At 43.1% G+C, this 26,149-nt stretch overlaps 2 protein-coding genes across 10 annotated transcripts in view; one reads left to right on the top strand and one right to left on the bottom strand.

Annotated features, from left to right (window-relative positions):
* The window catches only part of LOC108002915 (REPTOR-binding partner), a 149,027-nt gene that overhangs the window by 11,763 nt on the left and 111,115 nt on the right, over positions 1-26,149 (top strand). For 3 of the 6 annotated variants that reach the window (XR_009828856.1, XR_009828857.1, XM_062071364.1), the window contains exons 3-4: positions 648-769; positions 4,520-4,669. Coding sequence is in view for 4 of the 6 variants with exons in the window: in XM_062071364.1 (XP_061927348.1) it covers positions 648-769; positions 4,520-4,669 (272 nt within the window). In the remaining 2 variants the exon portion in view is untranslated. Of the gene's footprint in view, positions 1-647; positions 770-1,944; positions 3,005-4,519; positions 4,898-26,149 lie in introns of those variants that run through there. The other 3 variants (XM_062071361.1, XM_062071362.1, XM_017064906.3) reach the window with 2 other exon arrangements.
* Positions 7,774-26,149, bottom strand: part of LOC108002925 (dipeptidase 1) — a 50,365-nt gene continuing 31,989 nt past the window's right edge. For all 4 annotated transcript variants that reach the window (XM_062071360.1, XM_062071358.1, XM_062071359.1 and 1 more), the window contains 5 exons: positions 22,817-22,993; positions 22,637-22,721; positions 20,029-20,104; positions 13,463-13,598; positions 7,774-9,616 (listed from right to left, as the gene is read on the bottom strand). In XM_062071360.1, the coding sequence (XP_061927344.1) occupies positions 9,500-9,616; positions 13,463-13,598; positions 20,029-20,104; positions 22,637-22,721; positions 22,817-22,993 (591 nt within the window). In that variant the 3' untranslated portion in view covers positions 7,774-9,499. The remainder of the gene's footprint in view (positions 9,617-13,462; positions 13,599-20,028; positions 20,105-22,636; positions 22,722-22,816; positions 22,994-26,149) is intronic.

Here is a 26,149-nt window from a genome sequence, read left to right as displayed (position 1 = left end):
AAATAGAGCGATATATATATATACATATTTGCGTTACACGCGTGGAAATTAGCACGCGTGTAAAGTGGCTCGAAAGAAAGCGCCACTTCAAAGATATACGGTGTATTAGGATACCGTTTTATTTTACCTCACGAGGATTATCTTGCCGGATTTCGTGTAGCGAATCTGTATTAAATTATTAATGCCGTATCCAATACCCATTGGTTTCGATCTCGCGTGAAAAATTTAGCAAAAGAGTAGAGTTCGGTTCTTTCAGTTACTTCTTTCGTTTCCCTTATCGTTTCTCGTAATCGTCTTTTCTATCGTTCTTTAATAACGTTTTGCGTTTTGCCGATGAAAATTGCGAATATCGGAACGTACGGTCAAAGAAGATTATTTATTTATTAAAAGAGTACTCTCGTACTTAATAATAATAATAATAATATCTAGAGGACTGAAACGATAGCAAGGAGTGTTTTCTCGGTTCCTATAATTCATATTAATCCTCTTTTTACGAGATCATCTTTTTGCGATTTTTTTTACGTTTTCTCCAAGAAGACGATTATAACGGTAGAAGATAATTAAAACGAAAAGAAGTCTTTACGAAACGTAGATATATATATATATGTCTTTCAGATTTTCACGGTTTTCCTTATATATTTTTCCAGAACGAAGTCGACAGAGTGCGAGGGAGTGTCGTGCTCGCAAGAAGCTAAGGTATCAATACCTCGAAGAGTTGGTAGCCGACCGCGAAAAGGCTGTGCTCGCACTTCGAAGGGAGTTGGAGATGGTAAGTCCTTCATGGAAAATTTCCTACCTTCCATCATCTTATTCCGTTCCACGGTTCCGTTCCTCCGTCACATTTCTCACGTATATATATATCTATATACGTATATATGGCCGTTTCCCGTGAAACCGGCCGATATAATAAATCCTTTCGAAGGGAAGAAGTTCTCGCGATTTGCGATCTGAGTTATACACCTATTATTCCGGCGGCTCCTCCCCCCCTCCTCCCTCCTTTTTTAAAGTCGTACGCGTTTCTCGATTATGCAATCGTGGCCCACCCATCTTTTCCCCATTCGGAAAAAGAGTTACAGCCGTCCTGGAATCCGTTGCACGGCTTGTGTTTGTATTTTCCGCGTGCGTTAATATCGTAAATTCTCGTCCCATGCCGGGACGAGGAGAAGAAGAATAATATCGGAGGGCGCAAAGTTTTTCCGAAGAATCGTAAACATGTCGCGTTTCCATTTTCTTGTCTTTCTTGTTATTTTTTTTTTTTCTTTTCTTTTCTACCATTTTCTTTTCTTTTCATTTTGGGACAATGGGCGCTCCAGAAGTTTCCAGAATTAATTCTGGTTCCTGTGGACGAAATGATAGCGTCCGTGTAGGCATTGGAAAATCTCTCCTAAATTTTGCGTTTCTAATGTCCTTTTTCTTTTTCGCTTGCTTGTATATAATTTTGTCGCGTATCGAATTTTTTTGAACGCGATTTCACAATATTACTTGCTCGAGAACAGTGTTATATAAACGTGAGTCTGAATTTCGTTAAATCGTGACCGTTTTCCCTTTGACGAGCGAATGAAATCCGATAAGAGTTTTAAAGGTACGTACATTTGAAACGTAGTATGTATATAATCCACAACAACTCGTTTACCACGTAAATTTTTTCACGTTCTTTTTTTTTTAAGCCTTCCTTTTACAGAGTTCGAAAAATCTTCTTCCCCCCACGTTTCCTTGTAATTCAAGCGTATGGAATGGAAGAGGAAAAAGAGAGAAATAGAGAGAGAGAGAGAAAGAGAGAGAGAAAGAAGAGCCTTTCCCGCGCCGTCTGTCCGCATCACCAATTCCCCAACCTTTCCAGTTCCCTTAAACTTCCCGAGAAACTGTATGGGTATAAAGAAACGATGTTCGATCGCGTGTCAGTTGAAAGCTCGTGTAACAGTTATCCGTTATTTTCGTTTGCAGTATCGGCAGTGGGGACAAGAATTGGACGCCGGACGAGTTCCCGAAGGGCTACAAGCGATGCTGGAGGAGCTTGGCTCTCTGAAGCGGGAGAAAGTGGCCAACTAGCCGAACAAGAAAGAGAGAAAGAGAAACACGAGTCACGAACATCGAGCTTTTTTCGCCACTTTTTCTTTCTTTTTTTTTTTTCTGCTTTTTCCGCGATAATCCGTTGATAATCGAACGTTGCCCTCGTATTCCCGATTATATATTTCTTCGAATCGAAGAGTGTACCGAAGATTCAATCGCCTCTCGAATTCGGACGCCTCTTGACGTTGAAAAAACAAAGGAATGGAAAAAGAAATATCACCCCACCTTACGATTGCTGTCCCGCTTTTAGCTCTAGTCCTCTTCTCTCGTCTCGTCCAATCCTCGAAGAAGAAAATTGGTTCGGTGTTGTTGTTTCTCTAGTTATTATTATTATTAACGTTTTATCCTTGACGCTTCACGAAAAAATTGTTCGTGTATCCTTGTTGTTTGTGATCGATTAAGTTAAAAAAATATTATCTTTCTTGTTTTTTTCTTTTTTTTTTTTTTTTTTTTTCTCTTCAATTTTATCATCGTTGAGAATCAACGATATAAAAGTCGATCGGTTGGTAGTACTTATTACCGGCCGACGCTCAGTGTACCTACTTACAAGTACCTTTTTCCGACGATTGTTAGAGAATAGAGAATATGAGAAGAGATAAAACTATATATTGCTGTTACGCGTTGACAAAGAACGATCGTCATCTTAAAAAAAAAAAAAAAAAAAAGTTCAGAGACTCGTATATTATATATGTATAGTAGGTGTATTCGTTGAGCGATTTAGATCTTATTTTTTCAAATTACCGCCAGGAGCGTTTTTTTTTTTTCGTTCGATGACGCAGCCGTGTTTATTCACGGCGAATAAGATTATGGAAACGGTATTTTTATACTGTCGTATAAAAAGCTATTATTTTGTACAGAATATTAATATTGCGGAAACTTGTTCATATATTCGGGAAAAGTCTAAAGATGAATAAAGTGAATATTTTTAAACAAATTTTTACTCGTGATTCTTTTTTTTTTTTCAACCAAAAATTTTATTCCATCTATTTCTATCTATTTATATCTATTTCCTCCGATCGAAGTAGGAAAAACACAGTTTCGTCACTGTCATTTTGAAATAATATTTTTTTGTGCCACGATTTCGCATAACTGTACACGAATTTACATATTTCGCCGTGAAATACGTTCCCCGACGAAATCTCTCGTTCCGATTTACGCAGATTGCAACGCAATCTCCCATCTATATTACCCAGCGCGTCGAAACGATGTTACTGCTGTTCGATAAAAGAAGAGTTAACAAAAAAAAAAAAAAAAAATAAAGGAGAAAGAAAAACGATAAATATCCGGTGGCCGATCACGTATGCAAAGCGTATGTAAGTATCGAAGATCTTTTCGATTGAACCAGGCCGCGCCGGGTCAAACGGCGTCGATAATAATAATTGAAAGAAACCAGCCGACCTGTATACCAAGAATAAGATATTATTTCAGTCTTCGAACGGTGCGAAGCACGTGTCATTTAAACGATTTTTCGTGAAAGAGATCCTGCTACCCGAGATATTTAATTTCGCATTATGGGGGAGGAGGGGAAAAAAGAAAGATAAAGGAAAATTAATATTACGGCTCGCGGTGTTTTGCCTGCACTGTTGCATTTTTTCCCCCTTCGTTTTATAGCTGTAACTTCAACGTACAACGTCCCACACGTAATTTTCTCTAAATCTAATTATCCTACCGCAAAGCGGCTTAATTTAAACGGGTTACATCCGTTCTGCTACGCGAAAGTTTGCGCATAGTTTAAATTTCAGACGAAATTCTTTCACTCGTGCGAGACCAGTGTTACGTACAAAAGCGTAGCATAGCGTATAAAGTAAATCGGTATATTATATTTTCTTAAGTTTTTCGCGCGGCTAGTTTTACTCGAGCCATTACTTGACCCATCATCGGTCCAAACAACGGCTCGTAAAAACCGTGGGCCATGCTATACGCGCGATTGCTCGCCGCCATAAACCGTGTCCGATTTCAATTTCCGCGAAAAAACGCAAAACGTTGGACGCGTGTGCTCGACACTTTGGCTCGCAAGCGAGGGAACGAGAAATAAAGGATGAAAAAAAAAAGAACGAAAAGAGAAAGAAAGGGAAAGAGAAAAATAGCGATAAAGAATCGCCGCGAGAAGAAAAAGAACGCGAAGAAAGCGAAAAGAAAAAAAGTGTACGGTAATTCGATAATTCCGTCAATGGTCGTGGCCAGGTCTTCCAACAAGCTTTCGTTTCTCGCGCGGATATGAACCAGTTATGAATTTCATCCGTATCGGGTTGGACGAAGGAAAAAGCCACCATAGTGAGTTAAGATCGGTTTAATATCGTTAATTGTGGGAGATGGAATGGCATTAAAGAACGTCTCGGGTTAAAGCGACGTTTTATTATTTGCCCTTTTTTTATCCTCTCTCTTATTCACGGTTAACGCGTTTCGTTTCCACGCGTGTTTCCCCATAAAGTTTACATTCTATTTTCAGGGATTCGACGAGCGCGGGCAAGAGCGAGTGTCGTCGGATATTCCACACTGGGTGTGTGTGTGTGTACAAGGAAATATGGCAAAAACGGGGATAAACCGAACGAACGGCGTGCAACGGTTTCGCAGCTATGGGCGGGAGATTGAACTTCCGGTGAGTGTCGTTCTGCATTCGAAAATTCATATAAAAAACCTACTTTACGTCGCAGCGGGTGTTTACGTTGCAATCTTGACAGATATTGGCGGGGATATTACGGGTGCCTCGGATAGGATTCTTCCATTTAACATGCGTGTTAATGTTGTTGCCGTTTACGAGCCGTGTATGACCGGATTTGCGTTTCATTTATTTCGTAATTTATTACGATGACCGACACTTTTGTTATTGCTTTTTGAATCCACGAGTCTGGTTCGCGTCATCGTCACGGGAAAAACACGATAAAAAAGGGAAGGAATACCGTTTAAAAAAGTTGGCCGAATTAATCCTCGAATTAATCCTCGCCCGCTTATTTTAACACACGGTTTTGTTTTTATTATATTTTGCTTGGTCGGAATTGGAAAAGCTAAAAATATATCTGTTATCTATTGTATGTATCCGCTTTATGAATTTTCATTCGATACGGCAAGGAGAAAAAAAAAAAAAAAAGAAAACCGATGCGCGATGCGGATGAAACGAAATTCCGGATAAATTTAAGATTGCCACTCGGGAGGGAGGTTAATTCTCAAAGGTCTCGGCTCGTATTAAATATTTGATACGTTTGCCCGTTTCGTATCTTCCTGTGTGATCATCGGAAAGTCCCCGATTCGCCAAGTATAAATAAATTTTTGAACAAATGTGTCTAGGGGGGAACTGGCACGCGTTCCATAATTCAAGTCTCCTGGCAATTTAACGGTTTAAGAAGAAATCGAACGATTCGAAACTGGATTGACAGATCGTAGCCGATAAAGCGAATCTTGTACAAAAGTGTACGTATGAACGAACCATTCCGTACGAATTTTTCAATCGATGGTGGTATAAAGTCGACGAAAGCCGGGACAAAGTGAGCCGACCTTTCGATCGAATCAAATCGAATTTCTCCGTTTCCGCATCGATTCAATCACGGCCGCGATATAATATTCACGAACGAGGAGATTGTGTGAAACGTCGGTGCCGTCGAGTCTTGCGGTCTGGTGGCTAGAAACGAAGGTGGTCGGCGGATCTATTGCCCGGACCTGGGGCCGGCTATCAAGCTTTACGATCGACCGAATCGTAAAGCCGCCCTCTCCAAACCGGAATACGATCAACCTGCGGACTGCGATATTTGATTCCAGATCGTATGAGCTGAAAGCAAGATCGTCCGTGCTGCAAATTTCCCGTAAACGTATCTCTTAATTCTCTCTCTCTCTCTCTCTCACTGTGTTAGAACTCTAGCCTCCAGCGCCATTTTCTCCTAGCCACGGTCATTATCCCGTCTTCCACTTGATACCTCATCTTCCGATCGCTCGAGGGCCAAAATTCGGGCCATCGATATTTCATTTCATACCCCCATTCGATACACGTGGCTGTCTCGCTTAATCTTGCGCTTTTCGCCAATTTTTCAACCTTTCTCCCCCTCGCCCTTAGGATGGTCGTTACGCGTAGGCAAGAATCTGTACTTTTTCATCCGACGACGATTCTCCAAACTTGTTCGAAACTTGCGTTCAAGGAAAGGGTCCTTGAAATATATATAGCGCGATTGTTGAAGTAATAATAGTTCGGCGTAAATTCGTTACACGTACGACGATTTCGTATTATTTCCAGCGTGGAAGGGGTGGATTAAAGGATAAAATTTATAGTTTCTTTCATAAACTTGGCAGATATCCAGCCGAGGGAGGGGAACAAAGAGAGCGGGCTCAGCATTGTCTTTTCACTTTCTCGCTTCTCTTCTTCGAGATTTCACCTCCCCCCTCTGCGTCTTTTCGCGCCTCCTCTCACATTCACGATATTTTTCCTTCCCACTGTTATTTCAAATCTTTTCTCCTTTTCCCCTCTCGTCTTTTTGCCGCGAGAAATCGTCGGGCAAGAGCACACCGGTGGACAAAGATTAGAGCCGAAGAATGGAGAAAATCTATGGGAAGGGGAGATAGTGAGTAGTGGACTAGATAGTAGTGGAGAAAGAGGAAGAAAGGAAGGAAAAAAGAGGGTAGAGAGGGAGACGATTCGTTTGCGGGCGGAAAGTCGGACGAAGAAACCAACTGCTCATTCAGTCTGCCCGACCATTCGTCTCGAGGGAGGAAACTTAAAAGGTTTTTGCACGGCCGAATCCAGGTCTAAACGTGTCAAAACTTTTTAACGAGCTCGTTACGGACTTACCAATGGCGAAAAATTAATTATCACTGAAAAGCCGCTGTCCCTTTAGCCTCCCTTTCTTACCTCGTCGCTATCAGTTTTTCGTCGCCCCCTTCTCCACTCCAACTTTCGCGCGACAGTTTCGATCGGCCACTTTCGAACGATTAGAAAATCTTGTTACTTTCGCGGAATATAAGATATGCGAGATAAGCAAGATCGAGACGTTTATCCCTGCATTTTACCACTTGGGTTTCTCGAAAGGATGTCAAATTAAGCGCAGTCTTTTCTTGTTTTTATTACCACATTTGCATATTACACAAATGGAGAATAAACAAGCGAGACGCGAAAATAGTGACGTTTCAGTTACGAGATAATAACGTATGCAGGATAAACATGAAAATAACACACGCAGAGTTTCGCAAACAGTGGTCGAAAATAAACTCCCCTCCCCCCCCCTCGTTCTATTTTTCTATCGGTGGCGTGTCGTGGGGCTGGCCTGTGTCAAAATTTGCGCAGAGTGGAAAGGGAATAATTGATTTATTCGATTGATAGGTAATCAGCCATTATCAAATCTGCGGAACGACAATCTAATCAAGACCCCGGTCGGAATTCACAGCACGTACGATCCTGAAATGCCAATAAACCAAGCCGCGTTTACGATTTCAACGTGTGCTTTGCACTTGATTGCCTCCTACGCCGCTGCGTGAATCACCAACGAGCGCTTTGTTACTTGTAAATTGGCGAATCGATGCACTCGATTTACTTGCCCGATCTTCTTCCGCGATCATTCACTTTTCGAGCCTCGACTCTCATCCAGATCTCAACGCGATCTTCCCATTTTCGACGGCAGCTTTCTACGAAATTTTTTCAGAGAACATATTTCGTACGAAAGGGAGAGAGGGTGGAAAATGAGAAGAAGGAAAAAAAAAAACAAAAGTAAGATAAACTCAAACTGGTTTGAACAACGATCGTATTTCGATTTGTCGTCAATTTATTTTTTTATTTTTTATTTTTTATTTTTTTTTTTTTTGGTATCAGTAACGTTTGAAATGTAGGATATACTCACACGAGGCTGGCGCTTCGTTGATCTTGACTACTTGCACACGAATGATCGTTACATCGATCGATACGAAACAAGTCTTATGATTCATTTTTTTTTCTCTCCATCTCCTTCTTCTTTTTTTTTCGATCGGAACATAAGTGATATAATAAGTTTCAAACGATACGCAGATACGCGTAAAATTAACGATCAAATTGTAATCGATGGCACGAGGGAAGTTGATAATACGTTTTCGACTTGTTTTCATATGCTCTACGCATTTTCTTTACTTTTCTTTTCTTTTCTTTTCTTTTTTTTTTTGCTCCATGCTCGCCCATTTTTAAAATCTGGCTATATTAAAAGTTTAGTGTAAAAACATCGTTAAGAAAGGATATTTACTCGGTGCGTTAATTAGAATATACGAGCCTTAAAGTGGTGGTTACAATGAATGAGACGCGTTCGAAAATGTCATCGTTGTGAACACATCGTGACACCGACGCGCGTGTCGACGTCAACTTCGATCGTGCAAAATCGTAGGAAAAGTTTTCTCGTCGGAAAGCGCACTCCGTTGACTTTGTCAAACGTTTCACGTTTTTCTTCTTTTTTTCAAGCTTCTTCGAGCCTAATTTGGTATCTAGTTTTCCTCCGCGACAGTCTGATCAAACCGGCCATCTAAGAATCTTCTAAACCGAGATTGTTGCTACGAGTTTTATTTCGAACGAATACGAATCTCTCTCTCTTTTTCTTTAACGAAAAGTTATCACGTGACGAGTAATTATTCGTGATTTTTCAAGAATCACGATTGAATTGTTTCCGGTGAAAATTTTGTCTGGTCGGTTTGTTCTACAAGGAGGAATTGTTCAATATGTTCATCGACTTCAGGTACCGTATGTACAAACATCGTTAATTCTCTTTCTTTCTCTCTCACGCACACGCACACATACACGGTCAGGACACACATCGAAGCACTCGTCCACTCGAATCGAATAATAGTCACCGCTCGTGATTTCTCAGGATCGGCGTCAGTCGTTCGCGAAATCGATCGTTATGTGTACATATTTATACATAATGTAATTTATCATATTGACTAGAACGCGTGATTCTTGGTTCCAGCATCGACGAAAAAAATCGTTGAGTGCAAATATTAAACACATCGATTACGGCAGCTTAAATTCTTAAGCGTTCGACGGGCGAACGCCGGTCTTTGGTCTTCGAGAGTTCTTCCAACCAACTCCTCTCTCCACGTGTATCTCGCCACGATCCATCGTTCTCTCCTTCCGGAAGGAAAATGAAATCTCGCGAATCGAGCTCTTTCGCTCTTTCGATTCACCGATTCTCCTCCGCGTTTTTCCGCGAGATCGTTCGCGTCGGCAATGTTCGAAAAGAAAGAGATCGAGTTTGCCCATCTACCCTACGTACGCGGCCGAGAATCGCGGATAACAGCGGAGAGAAAGGATCGAAAGAAAGGAAACTCGAGGAGCTCGATTCGTTGCGGATGCAAGGAATTTCTGGAATCTTGCCTCGGAAGCAAGTTTCGTTCTGCGATGATTACTCGCTGTCTCCTTATTCGAACGCCTCCCTTCCGCCTTCCATTCTTCAACCGTTCCCCATTATTTCTCCCAATCGATTCGCAACCACGATTATGGGGCGATCGGTCGCTTCACGTTGTAACGGCAGTAATCTCGACCGATTATATCCTCGTGCGGGATCTCTTCCTCCAAAGGTTCCACCCCATCCGCGGCCATGTCGTCTCGAACCTGGGAACAGAAACAGCTCGTTTCTCCTCTCGATTCGTTGATGAGAATCGAAGGAAAAGATTTCCTTCCTCGAGTGAATGAAAATATTTTCGCGCGAACTCGATAATCCCGGGATAAACGATGTAATCGGGTCAATCGATATTTTTCACGCGATGCTGGTTCGCGAGTTCGGGAGCGATTTTTCGAGGGGGGATGGGAAGAAAGGAGATGGGGTGCACGCGGCGAATGCTCGGAGGAAAAATCACGGTGGGCGATCGTCGGTCGGGGAGAAAAAGGGGTTGGGGTGAAGGTGTACGGCGAGGTTGTGTCGAGGGAAAAAGTTGGCGGTGCGCGTATTTCATGCGACTACTGTACACCCACCATCAATTTTCGGTAAGCCCATTAACCTTCCACGGCCATTACAGTCCGGCCGAGGCTTTCGGTGCTGGCGCCGCTTGGCGAACGCGTAACCGATGTTCACAACTTTTTTTCTACCTCCCCTCCTCCACTTTTTCCTCCTTTATTTCCTCTATTCTCCCCCCTCCCCCTCCCGTGTTTTTGTCCTTTAATGGTTTAACGGCAACGACTGGCTTCGAATGGGGAGCCTCCCAGCTTTTCATCGGGATCAGGGTGTTTCCGTTTTCTGGATCAACGAGATACGATCCTTTAACCGGTTTTGTCCGGCGAGCGGACATCTACGAGAAATCATGGAGAAATAAAGATATTACAAGCGGTTGCGCCTCCGTGGCTGTAAAATGTAGAGATAACGTTATTTATCCGCTTTTTGTATTCGTAAATTCCGCTCACCTTCCAGATAGCCAATTGACCAAGCATAAAGAGTGCAAGTTAAAACTGTTAACAATTTCCAAAATTGTTCAAAAATATGCATGAAGATGACGTTTAGCAATTTCTATTGGACCGATTAAATTTCAAACGGAAAGATTTGTGACGAATATTCAATCAAAAAAAAAAAAAAAATTAGAAATTCGAGAAGAAAACGAAATTTCGATGCGTGCCCACCGATTTCAATATTCTCCCTAAATTAAATCCAGTTTTATCATCCTCGTATCTACTGCGATAAAGCGTCCACCACGTTACGAACCTCTCTTTGCTGCTCTAATATACGCTCGTTTCTTTCTTCATGCCGTTCTTCTTGATACGTTTTATCTTTGAATTAAGTCCCTCCCCTCTTTACCGAGCGGAACGATTGCCGCCGCAGAGCATTCCGGGAGAATCGTCGGGGAAATTAAAATGTTAATGGGCGTCGCGAGATGATTGGTCGGTATCGAATAAGAGCCGGTTCACGTCGAACTCGCGCCTTTCATAAATCCTTAATGTTTTTAATCAAACCTGCTCTGCTTCTCTTTCTCCTTCCCTATTTCCAACTCGTAACAACCTTTTTTATTGCACATACAAGGTCTGAATAATACCCGCCGACTGTTTGGCGAAATTATTGTTTCATTGCGCTCACCTTCCAGAAAGCCAATTTGATGAAACATAAAGTTACACGAGTGCAACTTTAAAATTATTTGATTAACGATGAACCATTTCCAAAATTGTTCAAAAATACGAATTTGAAGATGACATTTGGCAATGGACCGCGTAATAATTTTATCATAACCTCGTATTGCTGAATCGGTCATCTCAAGATCGTAACCAGTCCGCGAGATAGCGCACGAAGCCGCGTATTTTTAACGTTATATCGTTTCAACCATTTGGAGGAGAGACACGTTTCCAACTACGGTTATACGCGAAAACGTATTACGTTGAGATAGGGAAAGGTTGTCTCGTAATTATCCAACGGTACTTAACCTGTCCACCATTTGATCCCGTTACCTTAGAATTCGTCGGCACTAATGTATATACCAAACTCCTTAATTGTCAGATCTTAACCTAGAATAAAGTCTTGAAAGTTCTCTCGTCTCTTCTTTTTAGGAACAATTGTGTCGTCTCGCACGATCTCGGTTCTCGAGACTCGATTAACGAGAGACAATAACGAGTCTCTTTCTTTTTTTTTTTTACGTAACATATCTTTACGTTTCTGGTTAATCCTTTTCCTTTTTCCCCGAGACGAGGGAACAACGCAGCAACCGAATTTCATCCTTCCGTTCAGGAAGGAAATTCACCTGAAAATTCAATTCCACCGGTAGCGAGTTTCGTTGTGCGGTAGACCTGTCTATTGTTTTAACAATTACCACGTTTCCGGTAACGAGATGGTTGGAAAGGTAGAGGATTCCATTCTCTAGCGAGGAAAATGAAAATCGTTCCAATCTCTGCGTTTCGCGCGGTTCGAACGAACGCTTACGAACACTCGAAACTTGCGTTTCGTCTGATGATGAATTAACGTCACCTCGAATAGGTTAGGGTATATTCGTAGGGAATCGATGTCTCACGAATTTCGTGGATATTTTTCGTAGAAACTGTGCGTTTCGTCGCGCGAATAATTTGCCTTTCCTTCCAGCGTGAATTTTTATTTAATTGGATCAATGGTAACTCTCCCGTCCTTTTCGTATTTGCGAATTTGGCCGAAAAACGAGCGATTCGTTTCGTTTCGTTTCGTTTCGTTTCGTATCGTTCCGTTCCGTTCCGTTTCGTTCCGTTTCGCTTCGTTTCGTTTCGTTCGAGGGTGAAAGCCCCGGTTTTCAACGTTCGGCGATGAGCACGTTTCACGTTACTTTTACGTATTAACGAAATCCGCTTTGGTGTTACTGTTACGTTGCGCCTGAGGGCAGGGAGGAGGGAGATCGCGATTAAATTATCGTTGTAATTTCAGCGACGGCCGTGTCGAGGGTCGTCAAATAACCGACACTATTTATACGCATAATTTCCCCCATTACAACCTGTCCCTGTAATTCGACTAATATCCCGCTATATCATTCGGATCACACACTGTTCCCTCGGTTAAGAGTTCAGAGGTTTTTAACTTCTCCTCGTGAAACGAGAAGAGGGCTAGAGGAGAGAGAGGAGAAGAAATGAGGAGGCGGAATAAGTAATAAAAATATGTACTCGAAAAGTGAAATTATTAATACCTTTTTAAAAACCGTGGCGGGTTTATACGAAACGTCGGGACGGGAGAGATGCAAATTTTTCTATTCGTTCGCTTGTCAGATGCAGGGTAAACTGTACGCGACTCGTTTCTCCACCTTCTGAACTCGGTAAATTAATGTCGCGATATCCATTGCTAACAAGAAAATCTGTCTAACTGTTCCAGTGAAATTTCTCAAGTTTTTTTTACTCGCGAAGAAAACCATAAATATCTCTAAATATTTTTAAGGTAAATTTTTTTAATTAAAAAAAAAAAAATTCATCAAACTTTACGTCCATTACTTTTGAAATGATCGCTACACCACGTCGGATAGAAGATTCGGGTAAAATTTTCAAGGTATCTCGAAATTTCTTTCCGCTCTATCAGTGTTCTTCGTTACTTTTCCCTTATTCGCGAAACGAGGATAAACGTTAACGCGTGAGAGGAAAAGCACGGAAAAGAGGAGGAGTAAGAGAGGAAAGCGTACAATTCCCGCAACGTACGCCTGCTCGCACATCAAGTGGATCGGCGCAAATCATGGAAAGAGGAAGGCTGGTTTTGGGGCAAACTGGTTCTGGGATTGGCAGGACTCCAAAAGAACAAAAATCGCGGCCGAGTCCATCCGTCTCTCTCGACGATGCACAGGCGGATGCATGATTTGTGCGCTTTATTAAATCCGATATTGGTCGACTCGGCTAACCCGGTTTCCGACCATCGGTTATTTCGCGCTAGAGAGGATCGAGGGCTCGTTTCTGTCGAGTTTCTCATTTTTTTTCGCGCGACGACGTTTCTTTTCTTTTCTTTTTTTTTTTCACGACTCGATTTTGAAAGAAAAAGTTCACCTTCTCCACCGCCTTGAACACTCGAATCAGATTCAGGCCTGCCAATTTCTGAATGTCTCTCTCCGACCATCCACGCGCCAACAGCTCCGCGAAAAGCTCCGGATACTTGCTAACGTCCTCCAAGCCCGTCGGTGTTCTGAAACAAGGGAATGAACGATGTATGATCTCGTGGAAATTCTCTTTGTTTATTAACACGTTCGATCGATCGTGTTTTTCTCTCTTTTTCTTTCTTTTTTTTTTTTTAATTAAACGGATAACATTCCTATCGAGGAATTCGAGGTCGTCGTTGTTCTTTTTACGGTGGCAATCGACCAAGGTTCGATCAAAGTTCTTTCTCTTTTTTCTTTCTTCTTTTCTTTTCTCTTTGTCCTCTCCTCCTCCCTTTCCCCGTTGACGGAGGTGCAAGTCGGTGCAAGATGGATCGCTATTTACATAAATATTTCCGCGCGATAAAATAGGGGTTTTAATGAACCGGAGGGAAGCGGCCGAGAGAGTTTAAATTAGAAAACTACTCGAAACTTTTATAAGAGGTCGTCATACTTCACGTGCTCCCTATTACTACAGTAATTTTACCGCCCCCGTAATTCTTAGGAAGGAAGTTTAATCTATTACGCTGGCTGGTGGACGAATAATCCCTTTCGCGTTTCTTCCTTGTTTAACGCGCGAAAGCATGGCAGCTTTTTTTTTTCTTTTTCTTTTTTGTCTCGTTCATAACTGGTTAAGGAGAGCGGAGAAAAAAAAATCGGACCCCCTTTACGTCGGGGGTTACAAAAATTTACTCGTGAAAGAATTAGCGAAGTTCGCCTTTGTGCGATTTCTGCCTAACGCGCTCGTATACACGCGGCTGGTTGGCTTCCTTTGGCTTAACGCGTTACTCGCTTCCACCTGTTTTTCGCTCGAATTCAATTACACGGCATTCCCCTTCCGAGCGTTAACGAAATTGAGAAAAAAAGAAGGGGACGAAAGAAAGAGATTCGAAATGTCTATATTCGTTCCAGTTTTCGATTCGAAACAAAGCTGTTGCGACGGAAATCCGAAGGACGGTAACGAGGTTGTCGGGAAGAGGAAGAGGAGGAGCAAGCTTCCTCTCCCTCCAAATTACAATTCTCCTCAGGGCGGTTTATTCCTCATTACTTTAATTACTATAAAAGAGAGATGACTCGCAGGATGAAGAGGCGGAGAGCGAGAAACGCGAGAGGACGATCGCGCCGTTCAGGTGCACCGCCTCGCGGACGATCCGAACGCCACGAAATTGTGCCACGAGGTCGAGCTCGTCTCGACCCGTTTCATAACGACGTCTCGGCCGGAGGAGGGATCCAACCAAACCAACCGAATAATAAAAATTCGCGATTACACATTATCCCCTTTTTCCATTATTATCGCGTGCAAATTAAGATGAAGTATCTTCCCTTCCAATCGAATTTTTCCTTTTCAATCAGCAATAAAACACCGTCCACATCCCCGACTACACGCCCAATTTTTTCCTTTCCTTTACTCTCTCCGATTCGGCCATTTATCGTTCTTCACTCAATTTTGCACGTTGCGTTCTCTTCACGACGTTCAAGCAATCTTTTTCGAAAGCTCGAAGGTTTCGTTCACGACTCGTTAATTTAGCAATTATTAAACGCGGTATCTGGGTCGGTGGGGTAGCGGAATTAGGACGGCGTTACATCTTGGACGGCTGTTTGATCGTCGATGGCCTCGTTACGATCGAACGCTATCCCCGCCCGCTGTTGATTATGGCCCCGCGGTGGCGCTATTTCGGCTGTCGGCCGAAAATAAATAAATTGATGCCCGATTCGAAACGACGGCAGGGACGTGACGGAAGCCGGGCTAACTAATTCCGATACGGTCGATGGGAGCGCGTGGACGCGGCACCGACGCACAGATATTCACGGCGAATTAGAGGAACGTGGGGCGAGTAGAGCGTTAAAAGGGATCAGTCTGAATTTCGACGTTCTCATTACGCGCGTCATAACGAGCTCGGCGGAGAGAAGGAGCGGGAACGAGCGTTGCACAACCGTTGAAAGCTACCTGCTGACAATGTCGGCCCAACAAGAGCGGTTCCAGACTTATTCATGGCGCGTCATATCGCGGCTGAAACTGGCAGTTATGCAGCTGTGTACCGTGTACGGACATCGACCGTCTGCGGTCACGAGCGTTGTTTCAATCTCGGAAATTTCCAAATCGAGTGTGTCCGTCATTACGGGACGACGACTACTGAACGCCGCTCGCCGTCCTCCTATGGATACGGCCACGATCGCTACCCGGGATATATCAGTTTCCCCCGTTTCCCCGATATCGGAACCCGTTATCGATGCCTCCCCCTCCCTCGTATTATCGATATTAGCCGTCGGTCGAGCAGAAACCTGGTGCTCGATTACGATATGAAATTTTTCACCGACGGGGGAACATTATCATTTTACCTCTTTCTATCTTATTTCCCTCCCCTTTCTTTCTCCCCTCCCCTCGCCTCTCCCATCCCGCAAAGGACGGAGATAACAATTATGTATTCGCTGTCGGCGGTCCGGGGATCGAACCACGAGAATGATGAAAGGGAGGAAGATATCGGGCGCGATAAAATATCGCGATCGGAAAATCGAAGATTTATCGGAGGGAATCGAAATCTCCAATTCCATTGGGGGAGGATCCATGGAATTCGAATTCTGGGACGATTTCTGGCACGAGTCGTCCAGAATGTCACGAGAATGACGAAAATATAACGGGGGAGGGAAAGAAAGCTGTGGACATCGGAACTGCATCACACCCATCTTTCTCCATTCTTCCAAACTCGCGCTATCGACGACCGACCGACGTCGAGACCAAAAATCCTATTCGTACAGCGGAAGATACATTTCGTCCAGTCGATCTGACAGTGATTTATAGGCGAGAATGAAAAGCGGAGAAGGAGGGAGAGGGGGAGGGAAGGCATCGGTGTAACGGAGGAAATGGTTGAAGAGATCGATACTTCGCGAAAACGAACGGAAGAAGAAAAATACTAGTTCGGTACAGATCGTTCCTCTCCCCTCTTCGTTTTTCTTCGTTTTCTTTCCTCGATATCGAGGCTAATTACACAAACTCTAGGATTATTGGAAACAGGATAATTGATGGTAATTATCCAACTTGGCGCGATTATACACGTCATTGTTTTACTACTTATCCTTCTCTCCAACATTTTACTACGGTAGCCTTTCTTTTCGATGTTAATCCTCCTCCATAAGCAAGGAGGAGGAGAGACAAGTTTTTCGCGTAGAAACGATGAATAAGAAGAAGAAAAAGAAGAACTTCTGTCTATCTTATCGCGAAACTCTACCAACTCTCCTTCGATCGATGTTGATCTAACTTTTATCGTCGATGAGCAAAGATCGAGCATTAAAAACGTTTTAGAAACGAATAACAATTCATCTTCGGGGAGCGGAATTCGAAAAGGAACGAAAAGAACGAGGATCTACGTCTGCGGATCAATCGGACTCGACATCGATCCACGCTATACACATTCGTTATTTCGACATTTGGAAAAAATTTTAATCGTGCATGATTTTTTTCTATTCTTGGTCTACGTGAAACTTGCATTTGTGCGTTTTCACGATTTTTTCCTTCTCACTGATCCGCTTATACTCCTTCTGATATCGACACGGGATCGAGAAAAGTAGCTACCCGTTCCAGCTACGCGACAGTGATTTATAACAAGTTGGAGATCGGGCCAAATATAAAAATGCTGTGATACAAAATTTCCACGAAAATGTTAGGCTGCTATTCTAGATTTATAAATACTTGGGAAAAATTCACTGGAATGAAATATTTATTTCGTTTCGCGCAATATTTTCATATGGGTATTTAAATAGATAAACGCGAAATGAAAATTACATATTCGCGTGATAACTTTTACTACTGTAATTACTTTTTAATCATATTACCGTGAAGCTAATAAACATCATTGAGCGTACACACATTTAATATTGAAAATTATAATAAAAGCTTATGAAATTCTATTTGAACGCAATAATAATAATAATAATAATAATAATAATAATAATAATAATAATAATAACAACAGTAACAGCAACAATAATAATAGCCATATGAATTTTAACATCTTTTAAAAATTTATTCGTTAAATTTAATACAACGGAGTTTTATAAATTTTATTTTTACCCTCGTATATATTGTAGGATTTATATTGTTTTTCTTGTTGAAATGAATAAATAAATACGTATTACATATTTTTTTGATTTATACGATGGTCCCTTTTGAACGGCGATTATTCGATTCAAAAATGAATTATTCATATTTCGGAATAAACGGGGCATTTTTTAAAAATGTATTTATCAAAAAATTACATTTATACCGGAGCGTGCTCTGTTAATTCCCATTTTTATCCCTTTTTAAACTGGGAAACTCTTGGTAAAAGTCTCTTCACGATTAATCGATTGCACTTATTCGAGTTCGCGTAATCGGCTCCGATCGTTAACTTGGTTAAAAAGGGTATTGAACGTATGAAGTAAAACGGTTCCTTTCGATATTTATTCCAATTTATTATCGATCGATTAATATCGAAAATATAATAGTTACTTCGTTAAATCTCTACAATCTTCGTTGTTATTCAATACACCGATTTTCCGCTATAGTTGATAATAACATTTTTTTCCTCTTCTTTTTTGAAACGTTTGAAATCGAGAGCGCGGGGAGAACAAATTATCGTAATCCGTTTCTTATTTTGTATATATTTGTTAAGCGACATTCAAATTTCAATCGGATTCTTTCTTTCATGAATCGCGTAAATTTTTTAAATTTATTCCTATTCTTAAACTTTCTCCCCTTCGTTCCCAAGAATAATTCTAAGGTAAGAATTTCTCGAGAATTTCTCTTATATTCCAATGAACTTTTTTAATTTAAAATTATCGCGCCCGTGGTATTAAGAACCGGTTCGCGTCAAAAGGAAAAATCTGGCTTTGTTTTCGTCCCGATGGGAAATCCCCTTTTCATATCTCGTTGGCATGGCGCCACTAAAAGTGTCATCTTCTATATACCTTTTCGTTTTCTAGACAACTAGAGCGTACACTCGAATTCGGTTTTACGGATGGCCTGTCAAAAGCTTTGCGGACGATAAATGTTGTGTCGAATCAACGGGAATTTGTTTAATTAAATCTTAATTGGTAGCTCGATACATATTTTTCACTTTTATCATAATTATTTTTTCGCGTGTCTCATCGTTTTCGTCTCATCTATTATTAGCCTTTCGTTTTAAACTCAAATGCACGAGTAAATAAAAAAAAGAAAAAGAAGAAATTTCGTCGTCCAATTAACAAGTTCGCTCGGTTGCCTGCAGTCAACTCGAGCATGCTCGTCCAGGAGCGCTTAATTTTTCCAATGAAAACGTCGCATTTGCCCGATTCGATCGGCAACACGACGATATCCCGCCTTTTTTCTTTTCATACCCCATCTTTTTCTTTCTCTTTTTTCTTTCTTTCTTTCTTTCTTTTTTTTTTACAGTTCGATGCGCAAATTGCGCCTCGCTCGATCCGTTCACCTTGTTTTTCGGTCCCCACCAGCTGCGCGATTCCACGCGTGTTTTTCGCACGGATTTGCAAAACCTGACAACTTTTTACCACCTATCGTTCGCGCTCTTTTTTCCCCATCCCCTTTATCGTGCTTCGTACTTCCTCCTCTCTCTCTCTTTCTTTCCCTTTTCTTCCTTTCTTCCTCTCATTTTTTCCCCCCCAGTTTAATCGACGAACACTTCCAATTCCAGCTTCCACCAGGTATATAATACGTTACAGTGGTCGCGAACCGGGTCGGCCGATAGCCGCCCGTTTCCATCCGATCCTTTCGCGCCTTTGTTTCTCTGGGTCGGTGACGATGAAACTCCGTTAAATATATACACGCACACACGCTTTCTCTCTCTCTACCTGGATATAAAACTCGGCGAATACCGCTTTTAGTTCGTCTGGAATAATTCTATAGCCTCTCTTTAACAATTAAGCGAGTTAAAACTAAGGGTAGATAAATTACTCGACCACGGTTCATGGATCCCAACATGCGATACCGTTTAAACCGTTTCACAGTTTCACCGATTTATGAAATGTCGAATATCCATATTCGATATTTATTCTCGCCTTTACAAGCAACAGGGATCGGCAATGTACGAACGATGTTGAAACTATTTCGAAGGAAACGTACATTTCGAAGGGGAAGACACGGGTTGCAGTTAAGAACTGACGCGAGGCTCGTAGAGTTTACTTCCGTCGTGTTACGTTTTTACGAGGCGCTGGTCAACGCTTCCAGTAAAAAAAAACGGCACATGCTTTATGGCAGCGTTATGGTGCGTTAAACCTCGTAAATCGTGACCGGTATAGGAGGAGAAGAAGAAGAAGGTAGAGGTTTTAGGTAAGAAATTATCACTTTTCCTTTCCTCTAATTTACCGTACGTTCGTTGAAAGGTTATCTTCGCTTTTTTACTCGATTTACCGGCTTTCATATCTTCGTCCCAATAGTATTTTAGCAGTTATTTTTGAAATTAGCAACGAAGTGTCGCGTATATAAATAAATGAGAAGGAGAAACTTACAGATTGATCCCATCGTAGCCGGCTCCTATCCCGACGTGATCCACGCCAGCGATCTTTCGCACGTGATCTATGTGAGCTGGAACAGATGAAAACGTAGGGAGAAACATTATCGAACTTGTGACAGCTTCGAATATCCAAATTATCGGTTAATCGATCTTTAACGAAGATCGTAGAGAAGAGAAATTTTTCCTAAGCTAGATATTGTCACCGCAAATAGCTCTTCGATATTTATATTTTCAATCCCTGCACGATCAATCAACGCTCCGCGAGATAGGCCTCGTACGCACGCTCCGTCCAACTCGACCCGGAACGACCAGATTCCCTGGATAATTCGGCAAGATGGGCTCGATGACCCGTCTTCCTTGCACCTTAAGTGCAAACGTCAGTTGCACGGGGAACAGATGCGGGGATGCACTTGACGCGCGGCGCATTATTCGAGAGACGCGTGGCCGATCGCTGCCGCGTTTGATATTAAGTGGTGGTAATTGTTGCGTTGGTAACCGACGTGCTATGAGCACCGGCCAACGAGAAATCAATCATGAGGGTAAATGTCGTCAATGGGCCCGTGTACAACCGCGCCAAATTATGGGTTGCGAGTTACGCGTTTAACGCGCCGCTTCCTCCACGGAAGCATAATTTTCTCCTTGCTTTCCATAACGCGCGGAAGTGGATCGTTGCTCGATGTCGTGACGCTTTATCGTCCTGTCGTTGCCGTTGCACTCCTTTTTTCCCAATGATTCGCGAGTCTAGTCCTTCCGTTATCGCCGTTTAAAATCCATCGTGTAATTACAACATTTTATACTGTTTTTATCGATCCAATGATTTATTATTGTTCAATTAACGTAGAAAAGAATCTTTGATAATTCTATCCGCGTTAACACGTATTTTCCTGATTGGATGAATCCGATAGAAAGAAAATGTGATGAATGAACAATTAGAGCGTGAATTAATCGATCCTCGTCTGTCATTTTTTTCGCTCCCCATTTTCTCTTAAAGAATCGAATATCAAAAGAGCAAGGAAAATGTGCACGAGAAAATAAACGATCTGGAACGAAGCTCTTCCATCTTTCCCACTTTTTTCACTCCATCTATATTTCCCATCTTGTTTTTATTTCGTCCGATCCCCTCCCGAAACTGATGAGTCATTGAAAGAAATATGAAAAAAAATAATCCACGAGCGAATGAAATTCGTGGTTCCTGCGAGGGAAGGGAAAACTCGTCGCGACGTTATTTCGTTTTAAGCTCTCTCTCCCGCGATATTCGCCTTCTGCGGTTTTGATATCCCCAACACCGCGATGCGGTCACGCGAAGTGTGAAGGCTAAACACGGCGCCGCGTGTAATCCTCGAACCCTCGATTTCATATTTTCCATAGCCAATGGGACGACGGGGAGTACGATAACATTATGGAACTACTCGTACAACGACGCGCGTGCAATTTTTATCGGACGAACGAAAGGTGGAGGAAGAAAGTAGGCTGGTTGGAACGACTGCCGCGGATCCATTTGACGCAATAAATAGAGAACCGGAGAGCGATGATAATAATTGCGGAGGAAATTTCGTTTAAAGATGGGTGGAATGCGCCCGGTTCCATCGACGCTCGAGCAATGGAAATGCGATGAGCGACGTGGAGAACTGTATCGCGGAGAGGAAATGCCAAGTTTCCTACCGTTCAACGGTTGAAAGTCTCTAAAGTTTCTTACGTCTCATGAATCACAAAGGGTTCGCGAAGATATGAAAGTGCAATTCCCGACTCGGCGCATATTCGTCGCTAACGTTCGATGAACATTTTTATTTATTTTTTTATTTCTTCTCCATTTTTCTTTCTCTTTTCGGCCGTGCAACATGGCTGTCGCATAAGTTTGCTCCTGCCCGGATATGTTTCATTTCTTCTCGCGCGGAAAGGCGAAGTTTATTCAAAGCGTGGCCCGTTCGCGCCTGCTTTCGATCCAAAAATTCTAATTCTTTCCTTTTGCCCTTACACAAATTCGAAAAACGGATATATCTCGCAAAAATCCAATCCACGGTGAAAAAGAGTACGTTTAGCCGGTGGAAAAATTTTTGCTCTTCGAAAAATTTGATTTCGACAGGAATCGATTATTACGAAATTTATCGCTCGAGCGCACTTTTTCGTCCGTGAATTCGATATCCCGATTGCGGGAGAGAAATAGAGCGAAATTTCGAGTTATTCTCCCATTTATGCGTCACTATTCATTTCATCGTTGTTCATCGAAACAACACGATTCTTCTAATGAAAATTATCGGCGAGGTCTCCAAATGTTGGTACTGCAAAAAAGGCAGGTTATCAGAAGAAAATCGTAAGGAGAGAAAAAGGAGGAAAAAGAAAAAAAGAAAAGGAACAATTTCGACGCGATTCAACCGTCTCCTTCGATTAGCTTTTATCCTGGAATATGAGACGGCGAGTCGCAGTTATGTGGAATAAAAGCCGAAGGCTTGATTAGAGCGGAAAAGAATTAGTCGAGGAAGTTTATCGGATGGGATAAAAGCGATACGCGAGAGGAGAAATTTCGAGGGTAGCATTTCGTAAGTAACGATTACATTAGCGAAATCGTTTTTACCCGTTGTTCTTATTGGAAAATGCTTGCTTACCGGCTACGTCCTCCAACGTCGATTTTTCGCCACAGCTGATAAAATGGGGATAGAAGGATACCATAACTATACCATCTGTCTGCGCCTGAAACGGAAAAGGATAATCTGGTAAAGTTTCTTCCAGATCTAAAAAAAGATTAATAAAAAGTTTTCAAGAGGATCTATATATATATAACTCACCAAGCGTCGCAGCGCATGGTCAGGCACATTTCGCGAGGAATTGCAAAGGGCGTGGGCGCTGCTGTGGCTGAAAATGACAGGCGCCCTCGACGTCTTCATGGCGACCAGCATGGTGGGCACGGACACGTGCGACAAATCCACCATCATTCCGAGCCGATTCATCTCCAACACGATACTCTGCAAACGTCCATTCCGAGGAGGGATAATCGAGCCAAGTTTTCGCCGAGTATCGCAGCATTCTCTCCCCTCCTTCCCTCCCCCTCGCCGCGATAATGATGCTCGGTCGCCGCCTCTTCGCTCTTAAGTAGTTTCAAAGATATTCGTCCGCGTTAAAATCGATCGGGCCATTTCGCGGATTTACTTCTCTCAGAATCGAAAAGCCCGGATTAACGGGGGCTTTAAACCGGTCTACGCGAGAGCCGGTTAGTCAGGAGGATCGTTATCGAGGGGCCGGTATCAAGGGATAATTCGCATTTTTCTTTTCCTTCTTCTCTTTCACCCTCGATACAAAGGGATTAAGCCGAAAGGATTGAATTTCCATCGTCTTGGCGGAGTAAAAATCCCCTCTCCCCTTTACTTTCGTATTGTGCTCACGTGTGTGATTCGTTCGACAGTTATTGCGACACCCGTTTCGTCGATCGGATTGAAATTCACGAGAGACGGGCTCCTTAGACGCTTTGTTTCCAAGGAATTTCCAATCCCTGGGGCACGTAACGCGCGATTCATAGGTTGGATACCGGCCGAGTTTGACTAGGGATCCACCTTTTCCTCCTATTCTATCCTCGGTTACCGCCATTCGTTCCGCAAGCTTTCGCGTTTCGCGTCTCGAATTCGCGATCTAATAGCCCGAGGCAACGCGGGGAGGGAGGGAGGGTTTTGTCTAAAAAAGTTGCGCGGGGATCGGATTTCGAGGAACCGTATTTTCTCTCGAAGAGATTTCCAATAAATAAGTTGTATCGAGAAGTGTGACGGAAGAAAGGGATGGAGGAAATATCGCTCTTCATATTCGACGTCAGATTTTCGAGATAGGGTTACTAATAGAAAATTCGATTTCACGGTTGACACTCGTCTCTCCCTTTCGAAGCGCAACGAAACCGTTGTTTCATTTTTCCCTTCCTCTTCGCCCCTTTCACCCGCGAAACGATTCCTGTTTATCCTTGGTAATAAAAGGGAGAATACGATACCCGATCGATGAAACGATCCCAAAGGAGAAGTGGCAGCTGCGACTCTCGTCTCGATCCGTTTTCGTTTTCGGAATTGCGCCAAAATGCGGCGGAAACAGCGTTAAATCGGCGCGATCGAACTCGAGACTCGTTCTTCTCGTTTCTTCTTCTTCTTCGCGACTTCGATTCATCTCACAGGCATCTCACAGATTCGAGCCTGCATTTATCGCGTTAACGGCCGTTAAATTAGCCAAGTTGTGCGACGAATATGATCGGGGAGGAGGGAATTGTCTCGTCGCGCCGCCACCTTTGCCCGGGATCCTCGCGAAGAATGCTTCGTTAAAGTAACAACCCGATAAACTTCGCTCTTCCTGATTACTTCTTCCCTCCTCCCTTCTCCAGGCCCGATCGTTTTGCGCGCGTGGGTCGTTCCGTTTTCTCAGCCGTGAGACGAGACAATCCCGATTTTCTTCTCGGTGTTAGTCACCGAGAAAGAGGGAGAGAGGGATTTCAGCGACAACGTTCGACGGAAAAGCATTCTGCAGCGACGTTGCATCCGCTCGCTAAAAGCAACGAGAAAGCGCGCTCCATCATGGAAGATGAAACGAGAGTCGTGGCGTTCATCCGTGCCCGTAAAGAAAGCGAAAGACTGCGACAGGAAATGGGGAAGGGGTGGATGACGAAAGCCGTACGAATTTTCTTAATCGCGTTCCGTTCACCCGTGAGGAGAGAGGGGAAGTTTTTAAAATAAACAATTTTCCGGTTGAAGAGATTCTATTAAAAAAGATCGGTCGGAAAAAGTGGGTGGAAAAAGAAGTGGGACGAAAACGTTTAAGCGTCTCGCATCGTATGGATAATGCAGAGAGGAACACGTGCAAGTGACGCTCGAGAGAGAATGATATTCACCGAGAAAGCGACGGCTTCATAAAAGCCGTTGAATCTCGTAAGCCCTCTGTTCGCTTGCCTTTCCCTCCCCCGCTATTTTACCCACTGATTTATCAGCGAGCCAGTTGTTTGTTGGCGCTTTAATTCGATCCTCGTCGTTATCGTCGTATCGTTTCGAAATTCGACCACCACGTCGCCTTTCCTTTCTTTTTCGCGCTTTCACGAGGGGCGTGTATCCCTCGTGTATATAGAAGGAGGAGGAGGGATTGCATAAAAAGACGTTTAAAAATGAAAAATGATCCCCGAGTGATCCCGTGGGGAAAGTTAGACCAAGATTTCGGCTTCGTTCGTGATACGCTCGTTCGGTGATTCATTTCTTACGGGGCATAAGTCGGATGGCAGTTGTATTCTTTCCCCCCCTCGCCCATCCAAGGAATTCACCCTTGAAAACTCAGATCTCGAGGTTAACACCGTGTAGTCCGACAGAATGACGAATAAGCTTTATCCTTCTACCCGATCCTCCTTCCTCCGGCGAGGAATACTCGCCGCTCCATCTATCTACTCTTCCTCATTTTTTCGACCGTTCTTCCTTGTTTCGTGGAAACTTCGATTCCTCCCAACAATAAAGAAAGGACGTCCGTATCGAGAAATGGCGAATCCGTCGTTTAAAAAGTATTCCATCGGATTCGACGAAACTGGGCGAAGATCGGTGTAGTTTCGATCGTAGTGGCAAAGTCAGCGGAGAGGGACACGGGGAGAGAGAGTTATCCTGTTCTTTCCACCCGGTCAAACTTCGCCTCTTCATACTCGTGTTTGTCGCCGCCGTTATCGTCCACCAGCACGACTCGAGTTGCGAAACTGTCGATGCCCGGCCGCCTATTTAGACCTCCCCCCTCCAACTTTCAGGAACAAGCTGGCAGCTGGCCTCAAAAGGGCGACTGGTCATTCCGCGGAACGCTTTCGAAAACTTGTCGGTCGGACACAAGTCGCGAGTGTTCCTCCAACTTGAGAATCCGCCCGATTCGAATTTTCCCAACGGGGAATCGTCCACGGGGGATCGATAAAGCGATTCGCTGTCGTCGAATTCCTCCAACAAATTCTCTTCATCGACGGCCGCTTCTCGTTTTTCGACCCCTTCGACTCGACTTTTTCTTTCGTTAACTCGAATTAACAGGAGTTACAGCCTGGCATGCAAATGGTATGGCAGACGAAGCGATGAAATTTCCTTTATCTCTCTCTCTCTCTCTCTCGGTCCGGCCAACTTTTTAATCGCGTTAAGTCGCGG

This window comes from Apis cerana, linkage group LG2 (genome assembly GCF_029169275.1).
Source record: "Apis cerana isolate GH-2021 linkage group LG2, AcerK_1.0, whole genome shotgun sequence".
Taxonomy (NCBI): Eukaryota; Metazoa; Arthropoda; class Insecta; order Hymenoptera; family Apidae; genus Apis; species Apis cerana.
Note: the sequence above shows the minus strand (reverse complement) of the source record. Positions and strands in the feature narration are given on the sequence as shown.